This window comes from Rhincodon typus, unplaced genomic scaffold, assembly GCF_021869965.1.
Source record: "Rhincodon typus isolate 14 unplaced genomic scaffold, sRhiTyp1.1 hic_rhity00000431, whole genome shotgun sequence".
NCBI classification, from domain to species: Eukaryota; Metazoa; Chordata; class Chondrichthyes; order Orectolobiformes; family Rhincodontidae; genus Rhincodon; species Rhincodon typus.
Window position 1 is genome coordinate 45,857 of NW_025966069.1, and position 24,618 is coordinate 70,474.

The window sequence follows — 24,618 nt, forward strand, 5'->3', positions numbered from 1 at the left end:
GGAAGGGTCTAGGCCCGAAACATCAGCCTTCCTGCTCTTCTGATGCTGCTTGGCCTGCTGCGTTCATCCAGCTCTACACTTTAATACATGAAACTTTTTTTTTCAGGGTGTGAGGTAGCAAATTAAGGAAATGACAATTGCTGTAATTTATTAAATAATGAGAGAATCATACCAAACTGGAATCAATGCTGGTCTTCTATTTGAACAAAGGTGCGCATTTATACAATAATTTATACCTCTGAAATATGCAGACTGTTTTTCTCAATGTATTATTTCGAAATCTGTTGACTCATGCAAGTATATGTGGCAGCCATCTTGCACATGGTTTAAGCAAACAATGAATTAAATATCCCATTTCCCTGAGTTTACAAGATTAAGGGGCGAGTATATTAAGTGTTTTAAGATGTTTGGATTTGTCAGGGGGTGTAAAGAGAAGCTGTTCTCTCTTGTTGAAGAATCCAGAACAAGACTGAATCATTCAAGGGTGATGCCAGGGAATGCCCCTTCATACATAGAAAAGTGAAAATCTGGAGCATGTTTTTTTCCGCCAAAATGCTGCTAAGGCAAGGCCAGTTGAAAATCTCAGAACTAGGATTATTTTAGATAAGGGCATTAAAAGATATGGAACGAAGTCATCCCAGTGGAGTTGAGGTATAGATCAACCACGGTCAAATCGAATGGTGAAACAGGCACAAGGAACACACAGCATGTTTCTGTTCCCATTTTGATCTGTGTTTGATGATAGTGATTGAGCGAGGAATGTCATTCCGGACAGCAGAACCCACCTCTTTCTTTTGAACAGCTTGCCGGAGCTGACAGGTGCTTCAGATGGCATACCTTTAAAATGTGGCGTACTTCCAGATTGCAGCAGTATAAACCTCATTATTTACAAATGCTGGAGTGGAAATTGAGTTTATAAAGTTTGGCAATAAGATATGGATGTTTCTTTTATAGATGCCTCAGACTGGGACTCTTTCAGTGTTTCAGGCAAAAACGTATCACCTAACCTGTTTAGTTCTGTGCCACAAGTGCAACCAATTACAAATGATGGCAAAGCAACATTCCACTCAGCCGAATCATCAAAAAGCCTCGAAAGCAAACCAAAGTCAAATTCTGAAGAGACCACGTGTATCCATGGAACGTCACAGTCACCTGATTCATTGAAAACTAAGTTGACTGCACATCCTTCAGTGCAATATCAAGGTTCTCCTGAGCCTGAACTCAAAAATATGACATCAGTTAAATTGGAAAATAAAAATGGTATGTAAGGTGATGTTTTGTTTTATACTTGAGTATTAGACACTAATGAGAAGTCCTAAATGCAAACACATTTATGGGTGACACGGTGGCTCAGTGGTTAGCACTGCTGCCTCACAGCGCCAGGAACCCGAGTTCGATTCCACCCTCAGGCGACTGTCTGTGTGGAATTTGCACATTCTCCCCATGTCTGCATGGGTTTCTTCCAGGTGCTCCAGCTTCCTCCCACAGTTCAAAGATGTGCAGGCTAGGTGGATTGGCCATGCTAAATTGCCCGTAGCGTTCAGGGATGTGTAGGTTAGGGGGATGGGTCAGAGTGAGCTGCTCAGAGTGTCAGTGTGGACTTGTTGGGTTGAAGGGCCTGTTTCTACACTAGGGATTCTATGATTCAAACATATTCAGTGTTGTCACTTTTACAATGAATTTGTTTCAATGTAAGGTAATCTCAAGAAGCAAACGAGATCACAAATTTTTGTTATAGAATTGTGAGGTAAACGTTTGAATGCAGTCAAAAGATACCTACTGTAAATTGTGGGATTGGAATTTTAAAAGACGTTGAAAATTAGATGATACTATATCAAGTCAGATTAGGACCATAGCCTCAGGACAAGGGAGTAGTCATTTCGGAATTTCTTCACGTGATGTCCATTTTTGGAATGGACACTCCATTATCAAGTACATGCAAAGCTGAGATGGGCAGATTTTTGGCTGCTTAGAATCAAATAATTATAGGGAATAAACAAGAAAGTGGGTTTAAGACGCAAGATCGGCTCCAAATGTGTTCACTGAGGGAGCAGGCTCAAGGGACCAATTTATTCTTGTTGCTTTTGTTCTTAAAGCAGTGGTATGACTCCATTCAAAGTACATTCAAATATGGAATAGAATGAAGAAGTGTGAGTAATTCACTTTTGGTGCAAAAGTGAAGCAAAACACTGAGGATGTTAGAAATGCTAGAAGTACTTAGCAGGTCTGGTATTATCTGTGGAGAGAGAAAAAATTAACAGTTGTGAACTTGTATCTGAAGTAGCTGCTCTGCTGCCAGATCTGCTGAGTATACCCAGCATTTTCTGTTTTTATCACTAATTCCTTCAACATTGGTAAAATTTATATACTGTTATTTTTGTCAAAACAGGATTTTGCATAATTGGTTGTCTAATGTTATCATATTGATGGTATTTTCTGTTGGGTCATGTTTTGGACCCAGAGAAATATCACAGGATTTTGACTTTCCAATTTGTGTTAAGCACTACGGCTAGTTGCCTACTGAATAAATTGCCTTTTGTGGAACAAAAAGAAAATCTTGTATCTAACCTAAAGTGTTCATTCATCACTGATTTTGAATAATTTGTGTATTTTCAAGTTGAAAATTAAACAATATAACTCTTTTTATTTGACTTGTTGCATTCTTTCAAATTAGAAACTGATTGGAATTCAGAGGAAAAGGATATTGCCATGGGGAAAAGGGTGCCTGTAGAACATGAGAATCCAAAAGTGCAAACTTCTGGCCAACAAGGTAAAAAGAAACACACTTGATCTTCACTCATCTTTCCTTTGGCAAAGAAAAGTTAATCTATTTTTCCAGAATTTAATAGCTGTGACTTGAATATTGACCTTGTGCTGTTTCCTAAAATACATTTATTATTATCAGTAACAGACGATTTGCTGATTTTTGTGCCTGCAATAATATCAGTTAAATTGCTATTTAATAATATAGTCAGCAATTCAGCTGTGGGCTGCAAAATACTTGTCTGTCCCAACTACACGAAAATGGTGGCACATTTAATTTCTCAGTTGTGTCTGCTTCAATCGCAATTTGTTTCATATCGACTAGAGACATTTATGCACCTCTTAAAAATGTATCTATTAAGCTATTGATACATTTGTAAATGTACCTTCAGAGTTTGACATGAAAATATCTCTATCAGAAGATGAAGATGATGAAAAAGAGAAATATGACTGGAAAGTGGAGAAGGTGAGGTACTCCTCAATGACTGTGATAGTAAACTTATTAGCTTTCTGTATGCAAATTTGGTATTGCATTTTGCTGAATTTTTTAAAATGCAAAAATGAATTCTTTTTAAATTGCAAATAGAAACACTGTATGGTTTACGTAAAATAAATTATCCAGTAATTTAAAATACAATTTACGAAAGTATCTGTTTGTATTACCTCAATCTAGGTGTAGCACTTTCCATCCAGAAATAGTGCATTGTTTGTAACTTGATATAAACTCCATATGTTAAACCAGATGCGCAAGCTTGCATTGATTGAACCTTCCGCAATTAATGATTGAGTGCAATATTAAATAGTGAGGCAATTAGAGAGTTAATTTTTACCCTGATGACCAACCAAGATTTGAAAGTAATATTGGCACAACTCTCAAATAGATAATGAATTTTGCTAACCAATTGCAATAACTACAACGGGGCTTTTCTTTTATAGCTATTTTCCTTACTATTCAAGTTACAAACTATCTTTTCAGTAATTGCTAGATTCTACTTTTGATGCATCTGGGTTCACAGATATGCATCCACTGGATCTTTGTGTACTTGAATTAAAGTTCCAATGATTTTTTTCTATTTATTACCTATGTGGAGAATGCTTGCTTGTTAACAAACGTTTTTAAAAAATTTGTATTGCGTCAGAAAATGTAGCATCGCGTGGTATTAGTATCATAAGACAAAACCATTATGGTGTGAATGAATTATGAGAGCTGTTATAGAACTTACTGTATTTACATTCCCGTCTGGATGTCCTGTTTGCCACTTGCTATTTTTCTAGACAGTGGGGCTATTGGAAAATTTTAATCAGGTCACAAGTAGCATTTTTTAATTGTTTAGATTGAGAAATAAAGCAAGTATTTTGTGCATAATGCAGGGGAGGCAATAGCCGAGTGGTATTATTGCTAGACTGTTAATCCAGAGACCCAGATAATATTCTGGGGCGGCACGGTGGCTCAGTGGTTAGCACTGCTGCCTCACAGTGCCAGGAACCCAGATTTGATTCCAGCCACAGGCGACTGTCTGTGTGGAGTTTGCACATTCTCCCCGTGTCTGTGTGGGTTTCTTCCAGTTGCTCCGGTTTCCTCCCACAATCCAAAGATGTGCAGAGTGGGTGGATTGGCTATGCTAAATTGCCCATAGTGCCCAGAGATGTTTAGGTTAGGTGTGTTAGACATGGGAAATGTAGGGGTAGGGGAACGGGTCTGGGTGGGATGTTCTTCGGAGGGACAGTGTGGACTTGTTGGGCCGAATGGTCTGTTTCCACACTGATTCTATGAAAATGGAAGATAGATAGAATAGGAACGCATTAGTTACTTCTATCGCTACTTTGCAGCTATCCCAGTATGTTGCCAAAAAGGCATGCCAACTGAAGCTATGTTTTCTGATATTCTTGAACCTATGAGGTTCATTGAGAAAACATATTGCTTTCCTTTAACCCAACTAACCCAAAGATTGCTACTGATTCTTCATAACCTACTGTTTCTTCTTACCTCGCTGTTCCTGACCCTTCCACCACAGTTTTCCTCTCTTGAACACTTCATGTGGACGAGAGGGATGAAGTGAATGGCAGAATGAGAAGGGCTTCATTGGGGAGGGAGGAAGTGGAAGTGTCTAAGACAGAGGGTGGTGTGTGTATGGAATGAGCTGCCAGAGGAAGTGGTGGTGTTGGGTATAATTACATCATTTAAAAGGCATCTGGATGAGTACCTGAATAGGAAGGGTTTAGAGGGATATAGGCCGAATGCTGGCAAATGGGACGAGATCAGTTTAGGATATCTAGTCAGCATGGATGAGTTGGACTGGAGTCTGTTTCCGTGCTGTAGTAACTCTGACTGAGGTAATGAACAGGAGGATCAGTATGTGGCTCAAGGGTCTCTCAGTGAACATTATTCCAATAAACATACCTTTTCGTAGAGTGTATGTTTGATTTTATTAACTTTTTATTGCTGTATATTATTGTTTTAGGCATATAACGTTGCTATGGAAGGATGCACCCAAGTGTACATTTTCTTGATTTCATTCTGCACTGTAACATTTTCTTTCAAAATTAGCAAACACTTTTTCTTTAAGTATCGATACTTAGTAATATCATGATAATGTGCACCGTGTACTTTGGCTGCTGACTTGGGGGTGAAATATACAAGAGTTTCAAATAATTTGCTTCCAATTCTTTATTACAATTAGGTTTTTTGATTAATTTAGGGCCAACCAAGTGTGTTATCGTATAGTACTGCAATAGGTTAAATGAAGACTGTGGGTATTCAAGTAAAATAGTGTAAATTGCACCTATTATGTTGTTGTTAAAAATTTTTTTAATGAAGTGATTTGCTTTTGCATTTTACTGTACGTCTTTTTTAAAAAAAAAAACACTGCTTTGAAGTACTTTTGATTTCATTTTGGTGACCAGTATTCATTGAGTTATTTACTTTATAATTTTTTTAAACAGTGAGATGTTAGAATGGCTTTATTCATTGGAGAATTATCACTGTTAAATGATTCTTGAAAGAACTGCTGACCTCTGATATGATCACAGGGTCTAGTTCTGTCCAGAAGTAGAAATAATACGGTGAATTCAACATGTACAAGTAAATCATTAAAGAAAGTTTGATTTATTCTTTTAAAGTTAAGTAAAAATGGGGAAGGCAATGAATAGTCAAAAAATGTTGTATGTTTAAAAAAAATTCCACCTGCCAAATTGAACTAACTTTTAACATGTATACTAAATTGTATGAAGAAGGCAGGCATACAATTATAAATGTAAACTACAGAATAAGGCCATTCAACAAAATAAGGAAATGTTCCATATAGCTGAAATTAATTGGCAAATCATTGTCATGGCTGATATGCAAAATACTGTACTGGATTTGAAGATAACAATACAAATGATAGAAATCAATTGAGAAGTATTGAGACCCAATTCCCAGCATCTCCTAATGAGGTACTTCATGTATCTCTAATTTAAATGAAACATTTTATTTATGTATGTATCAGGTTCTTAAGGTTGTAAAATAATAGATGCATTGAATATGTTGTGTGTGGTATTTCTTTGTTCACAAATCTAATGTACTACTTTATTAATTATTATGAAGTGTTTTTCTGCATAATCCAGTGCATACTGATCATTGATTTGGTAATGATGCCTGATCTCTCTCTACCTGTTTCGCATGCTTTCACAAGGATAAACATATTTTAGAAACAACCAGTGTCGATGACAAATTGCCCTCCCAGAGCTCCCAATTTACACATCAAACCCATGAAGAAGTTTTGGCTGACCAAAAGGCTGAAAAAGTCAACCTGCATGAAGGGCATGATTTTGATAGTAGCGACAGTGCTGAAGATATGGGGATAAATAAAATGAGTGAACTGGCCTTGGAGAAAAGATATTTGAAAGTCTGGATTGAAAATGGAAATGGCGAAATAGCATCTCATCTAGAAACTCTGACAGTTGAGCTGAAACAAAGGTTTGAAGAACTTCGACAAAGCAAGAATGGTGCAATTACTATGGAATATTCAGAAGATTTTAGTGGAAAATACCTGAGCAGTGAATCTGATAAAGAAGTTGTAATTGCAGGTCTTAAGAATAATGAAGACACTGCTATAGAAGAAGAACTAGAAGAGGAGAGTAGATGTGATGAATATGACCACAAAGTTGTTCTTCAAATTCCAGAGCAAAAGGAATTGGAAGATTTGTGTACAGAGCCAACAGATGTGAGAGATGAGCATCAAACATTCCATCGAGCGCCTGAATCAAAACTAGCAGTAAATATCGATGAAAGTAGCTTGGGACATGCTTGTGCACCTGAGGAAGTTAGTGAGTCAAAAGAGTTGACATGGGAGACAACTAAAGAATATCATGTAAAAAAGGTGGAATTGTCCGTGTTAAGGGAACAAGAAACTGATGTTGTTGGTTATGTTACTGATATAGACTCTGATGCAGATGATGATTCACTTAAATTACACACTGGTACTGATAAAACAAGTTCTTATAACAAGAATCCTGATTTTTCAGAAAAACCTCTGAAGCATAGTACAGAATTGGTTAAGTATTCGCCAACAAGAAGGCAAGATGTGTCCAACTGTACCACTCATCTTAATGTAAGAAATCTCCAGGCCCAAATAGATGATTTGGAGCACAGTCCAAGAAGCACCCAGTTGCCCTCTGTAGTAGCTGCAACACCATACTTGGATGAAAAATTAGAGGGAGATATGCAACGATTTAAGAATGAGGTAGGAATGCTGAAAGTAGTATTCCTGGCTTTGGAGAAAAAGAAAGCACAGCTACAAAAAGAGGTAGATGTTTCCGTAATAGTCCCCCATTATGTATGTAAGCACTCCTGTTTTGACTGTAATATTTTCCTCATTTCAACTACTTTGACAGGAAGTGTGCTTGAAACTAACATTGCTTGGTTTTCTGGTGATATGACTTTTCAACTTGTTGCATTCCTGTTGTGCTGAGAAAGGAAATGATAGTTTATTTTCTGCTGGGTAAGTTTTTAATCATTGAGTCAGGTAGACGTGTTTGAATTACAGTGTAGTGGAGTTAATTGTAATTTTGCTTACATTATGCTAAACCACTTTTATGGTGTTGCTTACTTTTTCAACATTAAATCAATTGGATTTTGATGATGATAAAACCATAATTGTTTCCATGCCACAATTGAAGATTTGTTATGCAAAAATTGCAATATGTATGGCTGAAGATAAAGCGAAATCTGTTGCTGATCTATGAAGTTACAGGAAACCTAATTCAAAGCTGTATTCCGGTGGGGAGGGGGTTGTGGAGCTTAGTGTTTAGTCATGTACAATTTGCCTGCTGCATGGCGTTATTATTTGGAAAATCATAAGTAATGGTAGCCTAGCATGAAAAGAAACATACTGCAGCCATGTGTGTGTGTATTTTTGAAATGCGTTTCTAATTTATACATTTGAACGAACCCTGTCTGTGTACTTGACACTGCATCTTGCATTTCTATAGTTTCATCTTTGCAGTAATTGACCTTTCCCTGTTCTTTCATGAATTATTTGTTTTTATGTCACCATCACACCCTTCAGATTAAAGTAGGCACTCTACCTTTCTGATTTCTCTTGGTTTGTTGCTTTGTTTTTGTTTTATAAACATAGAATAGATTTCAGCTTACCTGGCATCAGTTATTCCAAGCGACTGAAAATTCAGATCATGGTGCAAATGTGAAAATAACACTTTTGCCCATAGTTGTGTGCAGTTATTGATGGAAGCCTTATCTAAATTACTCTTCGCACATTTGAATATTCCACTATAAACTGACAGAAAAAGGACGGAATGAAACCATTGAAAGAAGAGAATAGGAGGCAGTATAGGAGTAGTAATTACTAATAATCCAGTGTGTTCCAAGGAAATGGATTCAAGCCCCACCATGGCAGATGATACAATGAGTTCAATAAAAATCTGGAATTAAAAGTTAGCCTAATGACAACCATGTAACCATTATCAATTGTCATTAGTCTCTATCTTATTCACTAATATCCTTTTGGATAAGGAAATCTGCCATCCTTACCTAGTCTGACCTACATGGTACTCTAACTGCATAGCAATGAGGTTGCCTCTTAACTGCCGTCTGAAATGGCCTAGCAAACCATTCAGCTCAAGGGCAGTTAGGTTTGGCCAACTCTCAGTGCCCACATCTTACCAAAAAATTTTTGAAAAAGACAAGAGCATTGCCACTCTGAGCAAAGATCTGTATGAATTTTCACGAAGGCACTAACTTAATATGGGCAGAATGAAATGAAAAATGATTGTAGCACTTTAAATTCCTGTAACTTACCTTACACCTGGACATCTCCCCAAACAACAACAATTGATTTACACTAAATGCACTTATTCATGAAAAATTTATGTTCAGGCTTGTACAAATATATTTAGTGGGTGTAACTCCCCAGGCGACACTGGTAGGGCATTAGTCACAATGTGAATGCATTTTGCTGAATTTGCCTTAACAGAAACTCCATGTCTGTAACTTTTTAAAATCCTACTTTAGGCACTTTAATTGTTATTGAAATGTCGCAGTATTTGATGATAGTTCTGAATTCAGGTACGATTTGAGATTTAGCTTTAAACAGGTTAAGATCTTTGCCCATTCATGATGGGCAGAATTTAGTACTTCATGATGTAATTTCAAGTCTATTTTGTTTGCCCACAAACTTTGAGATATGTTCTGAAATACTGTTCTAATACAGTATAATATCTAATTGTACAGAAGATGTCTTGGGCCACATGATGCATTTTTTTAAATGCATGAGATAAAAATCCTTTTGAGGTGGTTAGTTGGGTTGGAGTTTTAATGCACTCAAGCTCTGTGTGTTGGTACAGGGGAAAGAAATTTATTTATTGTACACTCCACAAAGTGGAATTGAAACATTGTGATTTGTATGACTACCTTCTAGAGTAGATACTGATTGCAAAGTACAGTAAATTTGTGAAACTGACATTGTGTAATCACACTAGCATTATTTAAGTAATACTTTAAAGACTGATTTTGGCTACTAAGTAAGGGTTGTTGACCATTTAAAAAAAAACCCTTTTGCATGTTTTCAGGTTGAAGAAAAAAATAAACATTTTCAAAATCAAAGAAGAAACAAAGATGATAAATTAGGCAATTCTGAATCAGCAGAAGATGAGAACAGCTGGAGCATAAAGCAGAAACTACCGCATGAGAAATCCATCCAGCTGCAAAATAACGAAAGACTTGATTTGAAGTTGGCTAAGGAACGCGGAGCTTCATTGAAACAGTCACAAACCAATATAACTTCGAAGTTGGACAAAGAAACACAAAGGGAAAATTTTGTTAAGAAAGACAGAACAAGAAGACCTATTTTCAAAGGGTGAGTTAATTATTCTGTATGGTTTAATACTTTAATAATCATAACAAGGATCTTTTTCACTTAATATTGATATTTAGCACCAACATGGCAATTTGTTTGACAGCTGCAGTGTAATTTCCTGATAGTCCCCAGTTGTTTTACTGCTTCAGATTCACTTCAAAAAGACAAGTCTATTGTGTGACAACATAGATACAATCAAAACGATGTGCTGCATCAATTTTGCTTTTAAAAGTAATTAGCTAAGCACACCTTGTAGATAGTAACTTCTGTTTTAATTTTAAAGTTAATTGAATCCTTTATTGTGCTATTCAAACTATTAGCATGTTCCATGTAATAGAATGCCCTACCAAAGTTTAAATATTTAATATGATTAATTTTAGGATAAGGCCAGGTCATTTTGCATAGTTTGGACTTTTAAGTCAAAAGATTAGCTTTTAAATCTAGATAGCAGGCACCAATAGGAAAGAAAAATAAATGGTTTTAAAAGTTTGTTTTCATATGAAATTATTAACCTGTGTAGATGATGATATAAAATTGAAGTTATTGATAAAATATGTGCTGTAACAATTAGTATCAGAATGTTTGTTTATTTTTAAAAATATTTTCTGTTGAGAAAAGTGGGATTTGTTTGGGTTGGCCCTTAGAACTATTTTTTTTTCTCTGTTAGACAAAAATCTTAGCATCAAATACTCTTCGATCAGGTGTAACACAAAGATCTGCAAAGTTAAGGCCAAACTATGTTGCCATACAATGCATTACCCCCAACACTGTTGAGCTAATGAGATTTTCCATTTCTTGCACTAGCTTAGTTTGAGAGTTTATAAAATGGTGCCAAATTGGAAACAGTTTTGTAATCCAAAAGATACTGGAAACAGCTGATCAGTCAGTGTCTGTGAGCAAAAGGGTGAAGTTAACATTTGGGTCTAACTCTGACTTATTTGTGCTGTAAGCAGATTGCTGTTCAGTTGGACTTGAATGGAGACTGCCCAGATCTGTCTTTCATATTACACTCACCCTTAGTGGACAGTTGAGATTTCATTCCATTGAAATAAGGTTGAATTCACTGCACTAATTGCATTCCTCCTTAAAATTTTATTTGAAATTCTCAATAGAGTTATCTGGTTTCATTGTCAGCTTAATTACTGTAATAGTGTTTGTTTCAGCATCATAGAGCGTGAACTGAAAACTTACCAAATGGCTTGACATAGAGAAACAGAACTTCTGTGGACGTGATAGCAATTGAAAGGTTAAGTTTCCCAAATATTAATGCACATGCCAGTAGCCAAAGTCTTAAATGTATTACCAGAATTACTCTGGAAAATAGTTGGAAAGCAGTAACATGTCTGTATGTTTGCATCTCTGTGACTGAGTTTGTGTGTTTCTAATAGTGACCTGAAGTGTAAATTGAATCTGGTATCTGTTTTGAATGCAGTTTTCCACTTCTAAAACATGTGCACTCCCTTTCAGATTTTTATAAAGTTGCTTTCTGTATTTTTCTTCGAATTAATATTCTCACTCCCACTCCAATCCCCTCACGTTGCCATCATGAGTTTTCCCTGAACGAATGGTAGGAAAGGAACTTAGATAATTATGAGGCTTGAAAAATCCTTTTTCAAAATTGCTGCTGCCATGACAATTACCCTACTCATCTCTGCAATCGTCAGAAATTCAAAGGAAATGTTAAAAGTTTGCTGATCATCCTATCTTCCAAATGTCTTGATAGCTCCACTCTTCTTGTTCTACCTGTGCTACATGATCCGTTCTACCAGGCTTCATTTGTCGACTTCCTCTTAGGAGGAACACCTATTTCAACTAACAATGATTACCATGTCCATTCTCATTCCTACACTTCTTGGAATTTTTCAGCCTCGACAGGAAAGGAGGCACTGCTAGACCTAGTTCTTGAGAAGGAGGTAGGCTAAGTAGATCAAGTTTCAGTATTAGAACACTTAGGGAACAGTGATCATTGTATCAATAAAATTTTGGCTGACTATGCAAAACTACAAAGAGCAGTTGAGAGGAAGATCAATTAACTGGGGGAGATTCCATGTGAGAATCCAAAGACTTGCCTTGCTGCTACTACTAAGGCACGTGCATTTGTTCTGGAGTACTGTGTGTAAGTGACCTTCAAATACATGACTTTCTTTGAGAAGTCGTCTTCCTCCTCCTGCAACACCTGTTACGATACATGAAGGGCCTCTGGGTTAAAAGACATAAATTTGAACTGTCAAGATAAGATTATGCTAAATTGTCATTTTCCATACTGTCAAATTTCAGAGCTACTGACATCAAGTCAATACGGGTGCATGTTAAATTTCATGTTGTGTGATATTTGTCAGCAGGTCAGCTTCACTGAGATTTCATTCATCTCCAGTGTCTCTACAACAGTAGGAATGGAGATGACTGTAGGGGCATCTTCTGAACTCTGCTTTCTCTAGTGCTATGTGTAAAGAGACAAGAACAATGGAGTAGATAATGGTCAGAGACAACATTTGCAGAGGATGACACTAAGGGTTAGGTTTACCTGCAATAGTTTGAAGCGAAGTGTCCATACTAATCATCAGACAGGTGGATGAGCGCGCTTGAAAGGGAAATTGGTATGAAGAATGAAGTACAGCAGTTAGCATTTTAGGTAGAGTTGCAATTTGGGAAAGATGCACTTTAAGGTGTTCTTGAATATGCTATTCCATCCACTTTTCTCCCCAGTTAGATCGCTAAACCTTGTCTAGTGCTGCATCCAGAAACGTAGTACCGCAGTCTTGCTACTGACCTTCACAATGAGTTCCAACCTTACTACCTTGTTCTCTGTGGCATCTTCAAGTCAGCCAAGTCTTTTAAAATCTAAAGAGTACAGACTCATTCTCCTTACTTTCTTCTCATAGACATTTTTTTCACCCTGGGTTTAATTTGCTGAACTTTTGTTAGGTCTCCACCATTAGTTTAGATGGTTCTCGTTGTTAGGTTATTTCTACTGGACACATCTTCAGGAGACCATTGTCAGGGTGTACTGAAAACAGCAATTGCTGGAGATCACAGCATGTCAGACAGCATCCATGGAGAGAGAGCAAGCTAATGTTTTCAGTCTAGATGACTCTGTCAGAGCTGAAATGAAGTTTGGAGGGGACTGCATTTATGCTTTAGTTTGGGGGTAGTGAAATGGATGTAGGGTGCTGGTTGAGAAAAGATGCTGATAGTTCAGATTAAGTGATGGAATGCGAGAATCATGTCTTCTGTCCCCTGCTCCCATGCCAGTGTCTCTGCTTTCAAATCTGGCAGAAGACACACCATTGTTCTGCCATTCTCACATTCTGATCACTTAACCTGAACTATCAACATCTTTTCTCCACCAGCACCCTACACCCACTACCCACACCCCAAACTATAGCATGAATGCTGTCCCCTCCTCACTTCACCTCAGCTCCAATGAAGAGTCATCTAGACTCAATATTAGCTTACTGTCTCCCCATGGATGCTGTCTGACCTGATGTCATCGCCAACATTTGTTGTTTTCGGTACAGATTCCAGCGTCTACAGTAATTTGCTCCTACATTGTCAAGGTGTTTCTGTTTGCCAATGGAAATGTTCGTTGAAGCTTAGATCTCTTGTGATTTCTTTGAGATGAGTACAGTCAAATACCAGCCAAAATCCACAAAGGTTGGCATGACTCTTCTGGGATCTGTTTAGTAAAATTGTCTGTTTTACAGATAGGCTTTCTTTCCAAGTTGTATAATTATACACTTGTGAAAATATATTATATTATTTTCTAGGTACTTGAGCTGATTAATGGATTTTAAATTTAAGACATTAAGGGAGATGGAACCTGATTGTAAGCAAAAAGGTTTGTGGAGTATGAAGTGATATAAAATTTGGCATATGGAGCAGTGTTTTGGACGAGCTGAAATTGTGAAGAGTAATGAGGCAGACAGCAGAATATTAGAGTAATTAAGTCTTGAGGTGTGCCAAATATAGATGAATGTTTTGACAGCTGGAGAAAAAATCAGGCTATGATTGGAAAGATAAAGTGGAACCATCAAGAGGAGACTTGGGCAAAGGTCCTTTTTCAGTTTTTTTTTTTTAATTCACTCATGAACGTGGATGTCGCTAGCTGAGCCGTCACTTATTGCCCGTCCTAGTTGCCCTTGAAGGTGTGCTGTGCTGCCTCCTTGAACCACTGTAGTGCATGTGTTGTAGGTAGACCCACAGTGCCTTTGTGGCGGGATTTCTAGGATTTAACCCAGTAAGTCTGAAAGAACAGCAATATTTCCAAGACAGCATGGTGAATGATTTGGAGGGGAGCTTGCAGGGGGTGGTGTTCCTTTGAACCTGCTGCTCTTGTCCTTCTTGATGGTAGTGGCCATAGGTTTGGAAGGTGCTGTCTCAGAACGTTTGATGATTTTCTGCAGTGCATCTTGCAGATAGTACATACTGCTGCAAGTGAACATTAGTGGTGGAGGAATGAATATTTGTGAATGTGATGCCAGTCAAACAGACTGCTTTGCTTTGTCCCAGATTGTCAAACTTCTTGAGTGTTGTTGGAGCTGCACTCATCCAGGTAAATGGAGAGTATTCCATCACCCTTCTGATGTGTGCCTTTGCAGATGGCAGACAGTGCTTTGTGGAATCAGGAGGTGAGTTACTTGATGCTGTATTCCTAGTCTCTGGCCTGCTCTTGTAGCCACTGTATTTATGTGGTGAGTCCAGTTGAGTTTCTGGTCAGTAGTAACCCCCAGGTTGTTAGTGGGGGATTCAGTGATGGTAATGCAATTGTATGACAAGGAGCAGTGGGTGGATTGAGAGTTGGAAATGGTCATTGCTTGGCATTTGTGTGATAGGAATGTTAGATGCTACTTTTCAGCCCAAGCTTGTATATTGTCTAGGTCTTGTTGCATTTGGACACAGACTCCTTCAGTTTCTAAGGAGTTGTTCAGGTAGTTAACATTATGCAGTCATCAGCTGACCTTACGATGGAAAGAAGTTGAGGTTATTAAGGAGGGAATAACATACTTTATTAGTCAAGTCACAGGATGATATTCATTAATCTGAGAGCAGTTATAGTAGCATGGGAAGTGTAGAAACCCGATTGGAGAAAAGCAATAAGGGACTGGCAAGAGAGGTAGATACAGATCTGGGAAACTGTATTGGAAAAACTCTGAAAAAGAAATGGTATATTAGATAACAGTTAAATAGAAAGGAAGGGTATTATTTAAATATTGGGAAAATCTGAGTGTTTGATGGGATCTTGGTGTCCTTGAACATAAGACAATGAAGTAGATAGGCAAGTGCAACAGGCAGTTAGGAAGACAAATGGTATATTGGCCTTTGTTACAGATATTTAAATTCAGAAATGGGGATGTCTTGCTGCAGTTAAACATGACACTGATAGGGGCGCAGAAGTCACAAAACACCAGGTTACAGTCCAAAAGGTTTGTTTGAAATTGCAAGCTTTCGGAGTGCTGCTCCTTCGTCAGGTGAAATGGAGGGAAGCAGAAGAGTGCAGCAGAGATTCAGTCAGCTGATACCAAGGACTGTCCTATATATTCATTAGAAATTAGATGGTTGAGAGGGGATTTAATTGAAGCATATGAAATTCTGATAGGGCTAAACAAACTAGATACACAGATGTTTCTCCTGGGTGGGGAGTCTAGAACCAGGGGTCACAGTCTTGGGCTAAGAGGTAGGCCATTTAGGACTGAGATGAGGAAAAATTTCTTCAGTCAAAGTGTCATGAGTCACAGGTATCGAGGTACAGAGGTTTTATTTTGCATGCGATACAGGCAGATCATACCATGCAAAGTGCATTAGGGTAATAGAACAGAGCAAAGAATACAATGTTATGGCTGCAGAGAAGGTGCACATACAGTAACTTTAGCATTTAAATTTTAAAATTTGAGAGGTCTATTCGGGTGATAACAGTGGGGAAGAACTGATCTTGAATCTGTTGGTATGTGTTTTTAAGCTTTTTTTTTATCTTCTGCTTGACTGAAGAGGTTGGAAGAGATTATAACTGGGGTGGGAGGGGTCTTTGATTATGTTGCGTGCCTTCCTAAGGCAGTGAGAGGTATAGATGGAGTCAATGGACATTGGTAAAAACCAAAAGAACTGCAGATGTTGTAAATCAGGAACAAAAACAGAAGCTGCTGGAAGCAGTTCTGAGGAAGGGTCATTGAACCCGAAATGTTAACTCTGATTTTTTTTCTTCACAGATGCTGCCAGACCTGCTGAGCTTCCAGCAACTTCTGTTTTTGTCAATGTATGTAAGGTTGGCTTGTGTGAAGGACTGGACTATGTTCACAACTGTTTGTAGTATTTAATGGTCCTGGGCCGGGTAGTTGCCGTACCAAGCAGTGTTGCATCTGGATTGAATGCTTTCTATGGTGCATCTATAAAAATCGATGAGTCTTTATGGACAAGCAGAATTTCCTTAGTGGAAGTAGAGGTGTTTTTCTTTCTTGACTGTAGCATCAACTTGGGTGTTTATCATTCTTGGGAGCTTGATGCTTTCGATCATCTCCACCTCAGCACAATTGGTGTAGACATCGGGTATGCCCTTGCTCTTCACCTTGCTTCCTGAAGTCAATGACCAGCTCTTTAATTTTGCTGATGAGCTGTGGAATTCTCTACCACAGAAGGCTGTAGAGTCAAGGTTTCAGACTATATTCAAAAAAGAGATATGTTTTTAAACTTTAATGGCATCAAGGGGTCTGGGGGGATAGCAGAATTATGGCATTGAGATAGAGGAACAACCACGATCATATTGAATGATGGGTCAAGCTCAAAGGGCTGAAGAGTCTACTCCAGCTCAGAGGTTTTGTGTCTGTAAGCATTTTTACTGGAATTGAAATGAAATGCATAGTATTTAATTCATTCATTACGGAGCCCTATTTGAGCATCTCGCAGAATTCCGAATAATCTCCTGAAGTAGAGCAATTTTCCATTGATTCTCTTAATTTTTGGACTTGTCATTTCCAGTGAGACATTTGGATATTACATCCATAATGAAAATAACAATGGTTTAAAAAAAAACTGAATTTACAAGTTTTAGCTGAACAGGTTTCTTGCAATGTTCTCTGGAATAATAACATAAGCTTACTGGGATTTATTTGAGTCACAAAATTCCAGACGTTGAAGGCTGATGAGTTGTTAGGTTGTTGAACTCAGGAAGTCTGAGAGGTTTACTTTGTGTTTTAAATTACTCACCTAAACAGATCTTAACTCAAAATATGTTGATCTCTTGGTTAGAAACGAGTATTGAACTTTTATTTTTAAATGGAACAAAATGACTATTAAAATTTGATGCCTTATCTTGGTGCTTTTCTTGAATGGCCTAACTTTTTTTTATTCTCACTTACTGCCTGATTCTTCTACTCCATAAAGCATCATATATTTCAAGGTGACATGTTTCCGTACTTGCTGATTTTTCTACTTAATCTGTGTTCTTCTTCGCTCGCCATTACCTGCTTCAATACTGAAAAGGGAGGTGATGGCATAGAGTTAATATGCTTAGTAATACAAAACTCCAGAGTAATGTTCTGGGGCCATATCCTGAATCTTACCATGGAATGTGGTGAAATTTAAATTCAGTTTAAAAAAAAACTAAACAAACAGTGACAATGTCAATTGTCATTTTGAAGAAAAACATCTGGCTCACAATGTCCTTTAAGGAACAAAGTCTGCCATCTTCGCCTGGTCTGACCTATGAGGGACTTCAGACCCCCAGCAAGCTGGTTGACTCTTAACTGCCCTCTGGGCAATAAATGACTCACCAATGCCCTCTGTGTCTGTGATAAAACATCCCCTACTTTTACATTTTGTATTAACCTTGCTATAAATTCCAGAATTCCACTGGCTTTCCTAATCACTTGCTGTAACTGCCTACTAAATTTTCATTTTTCATGTACCTGAGCCCTCAGATCCCTCTGTCCCTCAGTATTGCAATTTTACTTTATTGCTGATTAAATGTATTTGCAGAAGCTGCATATTTTAATTTTGCTTGAATTTCTGTTTCATTTGTTGTTTGTAGAGAAAGTGAGAGCATCTCTTTTAGTTGGCATTCAAAACAGAAAGCAGTTTTGAATCCTTTTATTTCAGATGTGAGAGTTTACTTGGAAAACAAAAGACTTGGTTATTTAGCCTAGATTTTTGCTTAAGCTTCTAGAATGAAACTCAGGTGAGAATGCTATCGCTGATCCATGACAAGTTGAAAAAAATCTTTTTAACATCCTCTGCTAAATTATGAACAAAATAAATTGTGTTATTTTTTGACATAACAGGTTACATTTGAACTTGATTCACAATTTAATGTTCACTCTGCCGCCTTAAATATCTTTTTCAGACCTTTCAAGTCATCTGCAAGTAAAAAGGTAATTGTCTATCTTCTGAGCATATAGTGAATTTGCATTTACAGAAGCTCAGCTCAAAATATATATTGGTTTACACTGCACACAGTGAATTGAGAGTCAATTGCATTCAGTTTTATAAACTTTAAGAGCTAATAGCCAGAAATTTGTATCAGGCTTGAAATGTTCAGGTATTCGAAGTTTTGCTTTCAGTTTCTAGCTGCCAATGAGTCAGATTGCTTATATAATTGACATGAAACACTAAATCTGCCATGCAATTACACCGGACACAAATGTTCATTTGGGAGGGGAGGTAACTTCATTGGACTAGCAATCCAGAGCTCAAGGCTAACACTTAACAAGGCTATGGGCCAAATGCTGGAGAGTGGGATTAGTGTGAATAGGTCGTTGCAGACTTGACGGGCTGAAGTACCTCTTCGCTACTATATGACTCAAAGGTTCACGTTAGTGTTGAAGAATGACAGACAACAACCCAGAGCAAGAAAAACCAGTTAGCGGACAGCTGACTTCATTTGGACTAGACCAAAGCTAAGCAGGATTGATTGGAATAAGAGGTTGGCAAGAAGATCAGTCACTGAATAATGGGCTGCCTTCAAGGAGCAGATGGTTTGGGTAGAGTCAAGGTATATTTCCTCTAATGGGAAATGTTGGGCAAACAAATCCAGAGCTCCCTGGATGATAAAGGAGGTAGAAATTAATATTGGAAAGAAAAACTGTACTTTAACAACTATAAAGCAGAAAATACAATTGAAAATCAAGAGTACTGAAGTTTGTGGGATGAAAAACAAATAAGAAACGCAAAGATGAAGTATGAGAAAAGGCTAGCAGTCTAATAAAGAAGAATCCCAAAGTCTTCTATAGGCATATAAACAGTAACAGTGGTTAAAAGAGGACTGATCAGAGACCAAAAAGGGGATTTCCAGCTGGAGGCAGGAGCATGGTTGAGATATTAAATGAATAGTTTGCACCTGTCTTTACAAAAAAAATGAGGTTGCTGCCCAGGCCATGCTGATAGTGGAAGAAACTGTCACTGGAAGGGTTTGAAATTAACAAGGAAGATGGATTTACTAAGTCATGAATGAATTGTTGGCTCTTAAGTTAACAAGGCATTGGGGCCAGACAAAATATGCATCCAAGGATTTTCAAGGAAGTCAGGGTAGAACATGTGGAGACACTGGCTACAATATTTCAGTATTCCGTGGACTCTGGGGAGGTGCCAGAAGTTTGAAGAAATGCCACAATTAAGGCCTTGTTCAGGGAAAAAAAAAAGTTGTAAGAATAATTGCAGCAATTAAAGACCCATTTGTTTAACTTCGGTAGTGTGGAATCTTTTGGAAAGAGTTATTCGAGAGAGAATCTCATGGTTACCTGAAAGATTATGGGTTGATTAGGAACAGCCAACATGGATTTATAAAGAGGAAATCTTGTTTCGCTAACTTGTTGGAGTTCTTTGAAGAGGTAATGGAAAGAGTTCATGAGGATCACACTTTGATATGGTATGCGTGGATTTCCAGAAGGCATTTGATATAGTGCCTCATAACAGACTTGTGAAGAAACTTGTAGGCAGTGGTATAAAAGGGACGATGGCAGTGTGGATGCTAAATTGGCTGAGTGATAGAAAGTGGAGAGTAATCATCAATGGATTTTTTTTGGACTGGAGGAAAGTTTGTAGTGAAGTTCACCAGGGGTCAGTGTAGGGACCCTTGCCTTTCCTCATAAATTTTAATGATTTCGATCTTGCTGTGCAGGTGACAGTTTCCAAATTTGCTGATGACACTAAACTTGGAAGAATTTTTAACTGTGAGGAATGTAGTGTGGAACTTCAAAAGGGCACTGACAAGTTGATGGAGTTGGTGCATAGGTGGCAGAAAAGAATAAGGTGATACTCTTTTTGTCGTAGGAACATTGTAAAACAATATAAAATAGGTCTGATTCTAAACAGGGTACAGGCTCAGGGGGACTTGGTTGTGTATGTGCACAGATTTTGAAGTTGTCAGGACAGGTAGAGAGAGCAGGAAGTAAGGAATGCAGTGTTCTCAGCTTTATTAAAAGGGATGTAGAGTACAAGAGCAAGGAGGGGATGGCAGTAACTCCTGCCCATCACCATCCTCTGCAGGCTTTTCAAGAAACAACTGTGTTATACAGTATACCTACAGATGTTCTGCTACTCATGCATGCAGGCCTATACTCGTAAGTGACCACAAATATAGGGATTTCAAGCCAATCAGTAAAAGCAAGTCTAATGTTTCAGGTCAACGAACTTTATTCAGAACTGAATGATAGTAAAGATAAACTTTTTTTTAAACATAATTCACTTACAAATAACAGGTTTCTGTCCTTGTTTCATTATCACCTCATTTGCCCTTATGCCATTTTAATTAGCTTTTTTTCCCTGTTCCACTTTCCTATTCCACTGAAAGGCCGTTAATTTGAAACAGTAGGTCTTTCTCTTCACAACTACTACTTAACCTGTTCAGTGTTTCCAATGCTACGTTTTACTGTACAGTAGTTATTCACTTTATTGATATGTTCACAATTCCAATTTTCTGTTTACCTGTTCTTAGTTCACTAGACCAGTAAATATTTCTGATGATCTGGATGATCTCACACAGTCCTCTGATACTGGTACAGATGGATCAGAATCTCCTAGTTCTGCGTATAAGAATACTCCATTGCTAATTGCACAGCTGGATACAGAGGCAATAGGTAAGGAGGGTAAATCCAGAATCCTCTTTCTCTTAGAGATAGTAGGAACTACAGATGCTGGAGAATCTGAGATAACGAGGTGTAGAGCTGGATGAACACAGCAGGCCAAGCAGCATCAGAGGAGCAGGAAGGCTGACGTTTCGGCCTAGACCCTTTTTCAGACCCTTCTTCAGACCCTTCTTCTTTCTCTTATTTTGCTTTCATTTGGAGACTTAGTGCGTTGTATGCAAAGTTGGCCGATGGTACTGTTCAACTTTGTTCCCCTTATTATGAGGAGGGGTTACAATAAGCAAATAAGAATGAATCTTGCCAGCTTCAATTTTTACCTAGATTATGGAATTTTTATTATAATTGAAAACTTAATACCAGGCAAGTAAGAAATATGTATGAATAATGCAAGAAATTATCAAACAAAAAAGTCTATTTGTGACGGAATTCAATCTGTTGAGGTTGGTTGGCTTGCCGAGCTGGTTTGTTGTTCCGCAGACGTTTCATTACCCTGCTGGAATTCAATCTGTTCTTAAATTTTCATTCTGTGACCTATCTTGAGAAACAAATAAATGCAATGCATCATACATGGTGTCGATTTTAGTCAATTTTAACTTTTTGATTAATTGTATGTTCTGTCAAATGAATTAGTGAAATAATTTATTTTTATAATATGTCTTTTTTCCAATTACAGACTCCATAAGTTTACTGAAAATTCAAAATCTGGTTCATGAATATGAGCGAGCAGTTGAACGAGAAAAGAAACGTTATGCCTTACTTTCAGAAAAAGTAAAATATCTGGAGAATGAACGAAAAGAGCTCCATCAAGCATTGGACAAAACTAGAGAAATGAAATCCAAACTGGAGTGCCAGAAAATGGAGAGAGATACTGACTTTAATAGTGTCAAGTAATGTTCTAGTATATACTATTTGTTATAGTTTTCTACATCTCGATCGATTTTAAGTTTTGATACATGTCCAAAATCAGAGTTACAGCAAAGGTCTTGCTAGCTGGCTATAAAGCTGGTAAGAGTCCTATGTTGCTGCCCTTGGGAAAGCCCTGCCATATGAAGTGCCAGTAACACACTTGAATGGCCAGTGGCAAGCCTTCCTGGAATTAAGGATTCCAGGGACAGAAATGCCACCCTCCCTAAGAGCTACCAACCAAGATCAGCGAGAGATGCAAGCAAAGGGTGACTGTGGGTGGAAGAAGGATCAAAACAAAAACAAGGATATAAGGCAGTGGAGGTGGCTTTCAGCATATGGTCTGCATTTCCCATTGCTGTGTCCTTCAATGTAACGCTGAGTGCCTAACATCAAGCCCTCAAGCAAACACCAACAAGGATTTTCTTTTCAGGCCCTCTGTGTGACAGGTCCACCAGCAATAGTCAGACGTGACCCATAAGTGAGCATTAATTGCCAACTTAAAGGTATCAATTGGCTGCAGACCATCCACAAGTGACTTGCCCTGGACTTTACCAAACCAGAGACAAGAAGCTGGCTAGGTTCCCACCTGATGCCTTCCTTCTATTTAAATATAGCCCTCCCCCTCAAATTTGTGTACTGTTGTCATTAGTCAGTAAATGTATTTGAAACCATTCGCATTTGTCTTGATTTCATGTAAATTTGTATTCACCTTTTTCCTTAACCAATTAATGTTAGGCTTGTCATTATTTCATAAAGCTTGATATCAAAAAAACTTGTTCGCTTCTTACAATAGTTCCTTTTTTCTGTCTTTTGGAAGAAACTGAAATGATAGATGAGTGCCATTAAATTTTTCATCCAAAATTAATCATTAGCTTAGGCAATATTGATTCAGTCTCCGTACACTCAGCACAATACATAGTGGGTATTTAAGAATCTCAACCCTTAGAAAAGTGCCTCATATCCAAATAAATGCATATCAAAAGCCCTGCAGTTTCCCATTCATTTATTTTAAGCAGTAGAAAATGCATTTTCCTCCTATGCAATGTTAAGGTAATGACAAATAAGTATTCTTCAAGATGCCTCCAAATTCCTGAAAGCAGTTGTATTTATATAGGGCCTTTTCATGCTTTGAAGATGTTCCCAAAGCATTTTGCATCTTATGAAGACTGGTAATGATCCTGGTATCAGTTACACTGAAATATAGGGGAGAAACAAGCCTGTTATCTTGGGTCATTTAATAAGACAATAATATTCTCCACTGTTTGTAGGATGATGATCTGTAGAATAACCTTTTTCAAGCTTTTTGGTTATCCTCGCAGGGACGGTATAATGTATACAAAACAGAATCTGATTGAATTTGTGAAGTGTATTGATATTATTTACATTACAGTTCTTGTATCTAATGATCATTAATGTTTTTGAATGAAGATTTAGTCTGAAACAAGAGGAGGAGAAACGGAAGATTGCAGAAATGTTATATGAAAAGAGCCGTGAACAGCTTCAAAAAAAGGAGTTGCAGTACTGTGAGGAGCTGAAAGCAAAGCAAGAATTGGAACTAATAATAAGAAACATGGAAATGGAAAGGAAATCATTGATCAGCAATATAGAACAGGTTGTTAGACTTATTTCAAAATAACTATGTAATCAAATAAAAAGACTCCTGAATTTTGTCCCAGAAAACACAGATGCAAAAGAGTTTCGAACGTGTGAAAACTAAATTATTACTAAATTACGCAGGTACTTAAAGAAAAACTTTAAATGAGTTCTGTAACATTTATTATTTAAAATTTTTGTAGAATATGCTTTAACTGATATTTTACACAAACCAAACTAAAAATGCTGATGCTGGAAATCTGAAACAAAAACAGAAATTGCTGGAGGACCTCGGCAGATCTGGCAGCATCAATGGAGAAAAGCAGAGTTAATGTTTCAAGTCCAGTTCTAAATTTGGGACACTCTGCTTTCTCTCCAGCTGCATTCCCTAAACCACTTGCAGTCAGACCAAGGTGAAGGAAATCTAAAAGGCAATTTGAAGCATATTAAGAAATAGTTGTCTTTTGAACTGTGTTACATATTTCTATGTCAAAGGTACCTTGTATATGCAGAAAATAAAACCTTTAGTTTCAAGCATAAGCTGCTTTTTAGTGTCACTTGGGTAATGTCCAGAAGTGCAAAGATCGCACTGTAATGGGATTCTGCACCATTTTACACTGAAATTTAATTAGTTTTAATTATGCATAATTCAAAATAATTGATTACTCATCGTCATGACCAGTAAAAGTACTCAACAAATTGTTGTGGTCCCAGCAGACACCGTTTTAAACCAAATTTTCTGTCCCATTCAATACTGGAAAGAGACTCCATAAATTAAATTACCTCACTATGCAAGGGTCAAACAAAGTGGATAGTGACTCCACTTTAGAAATACTCACTCATGATTTCTAATAGTCAGTTCACTTCTGGCTTACTGGCAGTCCTTCTCCCTCCCTTCTCCCTCCCTTCTCCCTCCCTTCTCCCTCCCT

General features: G+C 37.6%; 1 protein-coding gene across 1 annotated transcript in view; it reads left to right on the top strand.

Annotated features, from left to right (window-relative positions):
* The window catches only part of LOC125488331 (ankyrin repeat domain-containing protein 26-like), a gene marked incomplete at its 5' end in the record, with an annotated part of 66,424 nt that extends 42,576 nt beyond the window's left edge, over nucleotides 1-23,848 (top strand). The window contains 8 exons of the mRNA XM_048621300.1: nucleotides 955-1,260; nucleotides 2,675-2,770; nucleotides 3,156-3,229; nucleotides 9,832-10,118; nucleotides 18,451-18,478; nucleotides 21,040-21,181; nucleotides 21,864-22,077; nucleotides 23,525-23,848. Of these exons, the coding sequence (XP_048477257.1) occupies nucleotides 955-1,260; nucleotides 2,675-2,770; nucleotides 3,156-3,229; nucleotides 9,832-10,118; nucleotides 18,451-18,478; nucleotides 21,040-21,181; nucleotides 21,864-22,077; nucleotides 23,525-23,732 (1,355 nt within the window). The remainder of the gene's footprint in view (nucleotides 1-954; nucleotides 1,261-2,674; nucleotides 2,771-3,155; nucleotides 3,230-9,831; nucleotides 10,119-18,450; nucleotides 18,479-21,039; nucleotides 21,182-21,863; nucleotides 22,078-23,524) is intronic.
* Nucleotides 23,849-24,618: the final 770 nt, after the last annotated feature.